The sequence below is a fragment of the Amaranthus tricolor genome, chromosome 1 (assembly GCF_026212465.1).
Source record: "Amaranthus tricolor cultivar Red isolate AtriRed21 chromosome 1, ASM2621246v1, whole genome shotgun sequence".
Classification (NCBI taxonomy): Eukaryota; Viridiplantae; Streptophyta; class Magnoliopsida; order Caryophyllales; family Amaranthaceae; genus Amaranthus; species Amaranthus tricolor.
This window is the reverse complement of record NC_080047.1, coordinates 5,978,595-5,987,655: the sequence shown is the minus strand read 5'-3', so window position 1 is coordinate 5,987,655 and position 9,061 is coordinate 5,978,595. Positions and strand designations below refer to the sequence as shown.

Sequence of the window (9,061 nt, the reverse complement as noted above, 5' to 3'; positions counted from 1 at the left end):
ACAGTTGCTATTTTAACCTATTAAAGTTGGTGTTTTAACCTGTTGTAGTTGATTAATACGCCAACTTTAAGTATCAACTTCAATAGGTTAACATAACAATTTCAACGGGTTAAAACGCCAACTTTATTAGGTTAAAATGCCAACTTAAATAGGTTATAATACCAACTTTTGTAGGTTAATAACTTAAAGTTAAAACAATTTAACAGGTTATAACGCTAACTCCAAAGACTAACTTTAATAGGTTATAACACCAACTTAAATAGATTATAACAACTTTAATAGGTTATAATACCAACTATAAATATATTATACAGTGCGCGTTTGTTTTGTAGTTGTTTTTGTAATAATAATGGCCGACCCACTTAAGACGCGTCTTTCATAAAGACCGTCTCAAGTAAGAATTGGTGATATATATATATATAAGAACCTTTATACTGATAATTACTTCATATAACAGAATATAATTCCTTTATATATTAATTAAATAATGAATGCGGTATTCTGTACAAAGAATTAGTTCCACATCTAAAAAATAAATTTGAGCTCTAAATTTCATCTTGTGCATGGAAATATATACTTCTATATGGAACGGTACATACTCACAATACAGAATAAAAATTTCCCCAAAAAGTATCAGGAGATTACACCCAAAAGTACATAGGCCGTACAAATTGTTATGATCAACAATTTTGAGTACTCAAACCACCCTTGAGCCCTAAAACCCTGCAAGCACAAGATGATTTTTAAGGATATATGATCAACAAGGATGGTTTTGAACATGTCGATTACACATAATTTTTTTAATTAAGGAGTTATTATTATTATTTTTTTCTATTTTGCCCATTTTTCAAATGATACGAATATTAAGAAGTTATAGTTAATGGGTTAAAAAGGTGGAATATAAAGAGTAAAAAAAGGTGGACCATGTGACCATGTCCCAAACTAAAAATGAGGCAATCATTGCAAACGATTGAAATAGAAAATGAGACAATCATTATCAGAAAAGACTGAAATAGAAAATGAGGCATTTTCTTTAAATTTTAGTTTGTTAATTGATCAAATAGTTAAAAAGTGTTTGATAAATGATTTTTGTGTCAAAATAAAAAACACTACTCTTGGTTGGCTTTTATAAATTTGACTTTTTGGCTAGTTGACTCAATTTCTCTAAAAACCAATCATAAATCAATGTCAAATTTATCCAAATATACCCATAAGTAATTCACTTATTTAATTAGCTTAAAAGTCAATAAAAATAACCAATACTTTTGGCTAATCAACAAGTCAATCAAAAAGCTAACAAGTTATATTTTACAAAACACCTTACATTTTAAATACGTGTTTTTAAATAGGTCACTTTCGATTGAATATTTATACTAAATATCATTTATATCTCCACATAAATAAGAAATCACATAATACAGAAATTTATCCAAAGATTAACATTTGATATAAGATCCTTGTAATCGAGAAACTAAGAATCATGCACTTCTCAATTTGAAATAAATAATAATAGAAGTATTCGTGAAATTAAGTTTAATTAAATCACCTTTAAACAATAAGTTATAATATTTAATTCAATTAGAAAAATATTAAGTACTACTAGTAAATTAATATAAATAATATAAGCATCATACCTTGAATGAAAACATGGATGAGGGGGCAGAGGAAATACCAGTGAAGCCAATATGATAGGCAACACTACCATCGGGTTTGAACAGCCCAAAGTTTCTCTCAGAAGTGGGCCCGGGCTTCAAATCCTCATTAAACAAGGCAAAAATATATGCCTTTATAGGTGTATGTGGTTTATAAGGTGTACCTTTCTTTTTGTACAACAACTTCTTTAAATTCAAATTATAAGTCCTTGCATTCTTTATAGTTGTTCCGGGCTCGTTCGGGTCACCCTTAGAAGCCCATCCAGTTTCCGATACAATCACCTCCATTTTATTATACCCAACTTTTTCTAACGCAAAATAGGCCGCATCAATTTGAGCCATAAACATATTATCATAATGAAGTTTAGACTTTGTGTCAATAATCCCCGGGTTTTTCTTAAACAACGCGTAACGAATATCAATATGAGTAGGATCACTTATATAGGCCAAAAATGGGTATGCATTTATATAAAAAGGCGAACCAACTTGCGAAAAGAACTGTAAAAGCGGCTTCATATAAGGTAAAATCTCTTCCTTAAAGGCTCCTGCCGATGGAGGAAAGGACGTAGCAAATACGCCTTCAGAATGAGGACTCGAAACTTGAATCGATCGAGATAATTGTAGACGTTCTAGACATATATATACATTTCTTACCGCAATTACTAATGCTTCCCAAAGTTCTTGGTCATTTCCACTACCTAAAACTTCATTACCTACGGCAATTCCAACAATTTTGGTCCTTGGAAGAAATGGTTGTACGTTAATTTTTATCCAATCCATTGCTTTTTCTCCATTAGCGGCTATGTCTTTTAAAAATTCATTACCAAGACCTACAATTATTTCGATCCCACTATCTGCAAATGCGGATAGAACACTATGATCGGCGTCGTATATTCTTATGTTCTTTATTCTTGCAGCTTTAAGAAGTGTTACTACACTTTCGGGTGGTGGCAGATTATCGGCGATTCTTCCGTAGTTTACGCCGTATGTTCCGGTGAATGCGTTTGTTGTTAGAGCTGCAAGGTATACAGGGAAGGAAATTGTTTATATACATCATGTATGGCCGTCGGCGGTCGCGATTGCGGTAACAAAATAGTGATGCAGTAACGGAAGTGACGTAATTATCATAATTAACCCCTAAATATCGGTTAGGGTTTTTTTTTACACCTTTACAACACGAAAAATATCGGTTTGAAATCTAATGCGAGCTTGTATTTACGCTATGATCACATGTATAAATTAATTACAATAATGCATGCATGTAAAGAATCGTAACATCAAAAGCTTAAACTGATCGTTGAAGCTATCACGACTTCTTTATTTCAGATTTGGGAGAAATAAAATAATAAAGTACATAATATTAAGTGATGAAATATTATGGATTCGAATCACATTTACATTTATTTTTATCATAATATTAGCACAAAATATAAATGTAATTTGTGTTGCATTCGCAATTCTAAGCACATAGGGTCTTGTGCAAAGGAGCAAACAACTGACGAAGAAATTAAAATGGAAAATAGCATACATACCGTGGTGAGAGAGTAAAATGACGGAGAAGAACAAACAAAAGAATCCCATTTGTAATACGAGCTTTCTAAAACTATTAATAAACCATGCCATAAGTGTTATTAGAGTTAATTGGACATGAAATGAATTAATAAGCTTATTTAGTGCGTACTTATATAAACAAATAACCCCTAATTATATAAGAACGTATGAAAATGAGCTTCATTCAATAAAAGAGATGCAAATTTGAACTTATGGCAATGGGAATAGTTAAAAAGATTCCATATCCAAAATGGAGGAAGCTAAAGGAATTAAGATTTGGGTCATTTGTTTAGGAGGGCTTGGAATCTCTTTGCATACATACCTTTATCTCAAAGTATACCTTTTGGTAACCTTTTTAATTGGGTTTATCAAGTGTCAGAATGATCCTATATTTGGGTTTAGTTTTTGAATTGTCCTCTCACTCATTTATGTTTAAGATTTTCATACTTTCTAAGAATGGAATTTGTTTATTCTTTTCGTGGGTGATCATCTCTTTTTTTTTAGTTACTTGTATATAAAAGCTAAAGAAAGGGAGGACTTTTGGCTTGTTAGTGTTTTTTAGGTCTAAATGAATATGTTAAGTTGGCTGTTTTTTTTTTAGTATTTTTTAATTTGTTGGTGTATTTTTCTCTAATAAAAAAATAAAATCAAATACATAATTTTATCAAACATCTTTCTAAACAATTGACTTATTTAGCTAACTTATAAATCAACAATAGCAGCCAATGCTTTTTTTAGGTCAAATAAGCCAACAACCAACATTCACTTTCCAAACACCCTCTAATTAGTTGTTAGTTGTTAATATTTTATTAGAGAAAACAAATGTCGAAAAGTCATAAGCCAATAAAATAGTTACTCACAATAGCTTCTTAGTTTTGGCAAAAGAAAAAAACGACTTTTTGATGACTTAAAAGTCACTTATCAAACACTAGTTTATTTTCAACCGTTGATTAACAAAAAATTAAGAGTCAAAATCTAAAGTCAAATACAAAGTCATTTATCAAATACATCCATAGAATAGAGAGATTTATAAATCAAATGATAAAAAGTCATGGTATTCTAAGATTACTTCTATCTGGAGAAATATTACACGATTTATCACTGTATTTTTAAGTAATTAATGTTATTGGAATTATGGAATATCCATGACTACTATGCTTATAGAAAGCCTTTCCATTGATAGAAACTATACATACTCAATTAACCATGTGCATCTATTCCACAATATTGGGTGGTGAGAAAAATGGAGTCCAAATATGTGCACCTACCTGAATATGATTGCAAGTTTATCTGATATCTATGGTACTTGGTAGCTTACAAAAAGGTTACAACTTTAAGAAAAACTAAACATTTTTTTAATCTGAAATTCCTAATTAATCATGTGACTCCATAAAAAACAAAATAAATATGAATAAATTAAATAAACAAAATAAAAAAGATAAATTAAAATCCTAAAAGCCCCACCCTATCAATTCTTTAACATAAAGATGTTTTTTCATTATTACAAACTATTATTATTTACTTAGACTACCTCTTTTTAAATAAATTAGTACCTTATATTCTAATCAAATGTACTATTTTTTCTATTTTTATTTCAACTTTTTCAGATTGTGTAACGAAAACATGATCAAGTGAGATTTTATTTGATTCGTCTTGATGCATATTTTCATTATATCAATTTTATTTTTTGTTATGAACATTTAAAGTATTTAACTGCGGTCTCTCAAACTGAAGCTTAGTATTTGAAATTCGTCCTTGTTGAAGGAGCATGATTGAGGTGAAGAGGTACTGCTTTTGTATAGGAGTGGATTCAGAAGTCCATAGTCATTTTTGATTTAAAAACTACTCCGAGTTTTCGATTATTTTGATTAATAGTCAATGTTATTGCATAACTTTAGGGCCCCATAAGTAATTTAATCGTTTGAAGAACAATACAAAAATATGAGGATGAACTTATAAGAAATTGGTGTAACCACCTCTATAAAAGAACTGTATAGCAAATTCGAAAAGACAGAGTAGTATGTTATAGTTTTTACTGAGAGATAGATCCTTACCAGCATTGCTTGCTGATTCTTTTTGGCAATGGATTGGATTTCGAAAGTGGAAAATATGCTCTTGTCCATTTGACCGGAAAAAGTCATATATTTTGATCAATAGATTCCTGCAAGGCTGCAACATAATGGCGATTTACATTAAATATGACAAGAAAATTGAAAGTCATTAAAAACTGTCTTGTTTTCTAAATTAACAAGTTTAGTGAAAGAATGATTTTCCACACATCGGTGACCAGCTATATTTTAACTATCAATAGTTAAAAACAAGACAATTCTTTATGAATTACACTTGCATCTAGGTGCTCTAATGTAGAAGATTGCTACTTAATATAGAAACATATGCTTTGATATTCAATTCAAAAAGAGAAGGAAAAGTTACTCTCTGAATGACTTATAGAAGTATGTAATGTAACCCCCAGTTACCTTCATGTTTCCCCTACTAAAATTGATTAATTTTATTTTGCACAAAGCACCAAAACTCACTCATTGCCCTAAAATATTTCTATAACTATATTAGATATTTCTAGAATACTTCTAATAGTTAGAACTAATGATTGGGGATCCTTGGGACGATTTCCACATAAACTTCTTTGCAATTTAGATACATTTAACATGTTTATCACTAATCTCTAGTTTATTACTTCACAAATCACAAATAATGGATGATATTCATTTATATTTGCATTTGTGAGTCCTTATCCATTATTTATTTTGTCCTTTTAACCATTATTTATTTCGTCATTTAATTTTTTATTTAGGAAAATTTCACATAATAGTATCTACTTTTCATGAAACGTCAGTGGTAGCACTTTTGTAAGATTTTTCCACATGATAGCATCCAGTTTATGCACTATCTAACTGCCATAGCATTTTCGTTAAATTCTTGTTAAATTTGTTTAATTCATTATTTTGTAAGATTTTTCCACATGGTAGCATCCAATTTTTACTCTCAAATATTTAATTCACCATTTTAACGTTTAATTCACCGATTAATTTATCAACGCCCTTAAATGTTGTAACAATTAAATAGATATGTATTAGTACTTGGAATGCACCTTTTGAACTTATGAAATGCACCTTTTGAGCTTATAAAGTGCGTCTTTTGAATTATTTATTAGTGTTTGTAAGCACTTTTTGAACATCATAATGCCAATAATTAGAATGAAAATAAAATTGTTACAACATTTAAGTGTGTTGATAAACTAATCGGTAAATTAAACGTCAAAATGGTGAATTAAACATTTGAGAACAAAAATTAAATGCTACCACGTTGAAAAATCTTACAAAATAATAAATTAAACAGATTTAACAAAAATTTAACGAAAATGCTACCGCAGTTAAATAGTACAAGATTTTGGGTTAGCTGAGTTAATGAACAAGGAACATAGTCATGTATTTACGACATTAAGGGGTACAAGGGGTTACTTAGCACCTGAATGTATTACACACTGCACGATTTCAGAGAAAAGTGACGTTTATAGTTATGGTATGGTCTTACTAGAGATCATTGGTGGGATGAAGAATTATAATCCAAGTGAACCTAAAGAAAAAGCACATTTAACATCATTTGCATTCAAAATGATGGAACAAGGTCGAATGAATTTGATCTTAGATCCAAGATTGAAGGTAATAGATCTTGATCCAAGGGTGAATATATCAATAAAAGTTGCACTGTGGTGTATTCAGGATGATAAATCACTCAGACCATCTATGACTTGAAGGGATTTGCCCTGTTCTTCGTCCTCCAATCCCTTCTTAATCGGCCTCTAGAATCTTCTCAAGTTTGTTAAGAAACCCGAGTACTAAAAGTCAGATTTGTCATGGCGCAGTGCTAGATACAGTTCAATAGGTCGCTCTCTTTCTCTGCAGTTCAGCTTTGAGGGCCAAGATGAAAATCCTAGACTACTGCTTTTATCCTAAGTTTTCCTTGCTAATTGTAGTTATCAGCGGCAGATCCAAATTTAAAAACAAATGATGTCAATAAGACATAAAAAAAAATTACATTCAACAATGTTATAATTAATGCAATTGTCATATTTTAAATGCAGTGCATAATGTAAATATTCAACAAAGTTTGAAAAAAAACCACATCCAAAAAAATAAGTCTGATTGAAATACACTAACAGCTTTATTCCAACTTGATTGAATTTTGAAAGTTTTGATTCTGTTCTGCAAAAAAAAAAATAGCATAAGATGCTGTGATGGTTGTCCTCTTTTGAAAGTAAATACTCAGCAGCCATGAACAATACCTTCTCATCTCAAAGTTAGTCATTTCATCTCAGGACACCAAAAAAATCAAGAAATCACTTCGAATTTTGAAATAAATTACTTTCAACAATTGATGGTATGGATTACTAATATGTAGTCGCCAGAAACCAAGAAAACCTAGTAATTAAGAACACGCGGGAAATCTACCCTAATTAGCTTCAAAATGTTCAAAACATCCATATATCAGTACAATATACATGAAAACCTTGAAGTTAAGAACATACATGAAAAAAATATTCAATTCAATATTTAAATCTTCAATTACAAACTAAATTGAGATTCAAAGAAAACTGACTGTCAGACTGTGCGAAGTAGTGCGTCGGAGGACAGAGTCGTCGGTGCCGATGGTCTGGACTCTGTTGACTGCCGTCAGCCCATGAATCAGTGACTCTGGCAGTCCGAACTCTGATCGGAGGCGCGCGTCGTCAGTCGTGCCACTCGAAATGAACAAACCTGTCCGTTAGATGCTCTGCTTTGGGAGTGTTGGGGGGGGGGGGGGGGGGGGGGGCAGGGACTGAGGTCCGGTGAAAGGTTTTGAGACCATTTTATATTGCACTTGTGCTGATTTAATATATAATTTATTAAAATAAAAGGAAATTTCACATAACAGTATTGAACTTTCGTGAACCATCAATGATAGTATTTTTATAAGATTTTTTCATATGGTAGCATTCAGTTTATGTCTTATCTAACTGTCATAGCATTTCCCGTTAAATTCTTGTCAATTTCTATTTCATTAACCATTTTAACGTTTTTACCCTTATTTGGTTGTTGTCTTTATAATTTACCCTAAACCATTTTTATGCTCTTAAATATTTAATTCACCATTTTGACATTTAATTCACCGTTTAATTCTTCAAAGCTCTCAAATGTTGTAACAATTTTGTTTTCAATTAATGTCTTTATAATTTACCCTAATTACGTACATATGTATCAGTGCTCGAAATACACCTTTTGAACTTTATAATCATAGTTAAGTACATAAAGTGAACATTACGACTTATGTAATAGTAGTTAAGGCACCTTTTGTCAAAAATGCCAACAATTTGAATGAAAACAAAATTGTTACATCTTTTGCGAGTGTTGATGAATTAAACGGTAAATTAAATGTCAAAATGATAAATTAAACATTTGAGAGCATAAAAATAATTTAGGGCAAATTATAAAGACAACAACTAACACTTAATAAAGATGGAAACATTAAAATGGTGAATTAAACGGAAAATGCTACGGCAATTAGATAAGACATAAACTGGATGCTACCATTTTACAAATATGTCACCACTGGCGTTTCATGAAAGATCGATGCTACCATGTAGAATTTCTCTAATATTAATTAAAGATTTCAAGTAATTAAGTATAAACTTAAAATAATTATTTATATTTTTTTGAAGTAATCAGTTATAACATTCACAAATTAGACAGCTTCACGGTGAGACTTATTTTTATTAGGTGTATCCAATGTATACTTTCAGCTTTTATTGAACACTTTTAAAGTTAAAGTGATCATGTACAATTTTAAAATAACCAATTATA

The 9,061-nt window shown here is 30.6% G+C and overlaps 1 protein-coding gene across 8 annotated transcripts; it reads right to left on the bottom strand.

The window, feature by feature from the left end:
* Nucleotides 1–451: 451 nt before the first annotated feature.
* LOC130812127 (glucan endo-1,3-beta-glucosidase 14) lies at nucleotides 452–8,008 on the bottom strand. 8 transcript variants are annotated; one of them, XM_057677961.1, is made up of 6 exons: nucleotides 7,507–8,008; nucleotides 7,382–7,426; nucleotides 5,258–5,372; nucleotides 3,185–4,471; nucleotides 1,635–2,668; nucleotides 452–723 (listed from the first exon to the last, which is right to left on the bottom strand). In XM_057677961.1, the coding sequence occupies exons 4-6, from the start codon at nucleotides 3,273–3,275 to the stop codon at nucleotides 634–636; spliced, it is 1,215 nt and encodes a 404-aa protein (XP_057533944.1). In that variant the 5' UTR covers nucleotides 3,276–4,471; nucleotides 5,258–5,372; nucleotides 7,382–7,426; nucleotides 7,507–8,008; the 3' UTR covers nucleotides 452–633. The 8 variants fall into 8 exon arrangements, with proteins under 8 accessions (XP_057533944.1, XP_057533939.1, XP_057533938.1 ...); XM_057677956.1 differs by lacking the exon at nucleotides 3,185–4,471 and having other exon boundaries at nucleotides 7,382–7,421; nucleotides 7,507–7,642; nucleotides 7,821–8,008; XM_057677955.1 differs by lacking the exon at nucleotides 3,185–4,471 and having other exon boundaries at nucleotides 7,382–7,421.
* Between the last annotated feature and the right edge of the window lie 1,053 nt (nucleotides 8,009–9,061).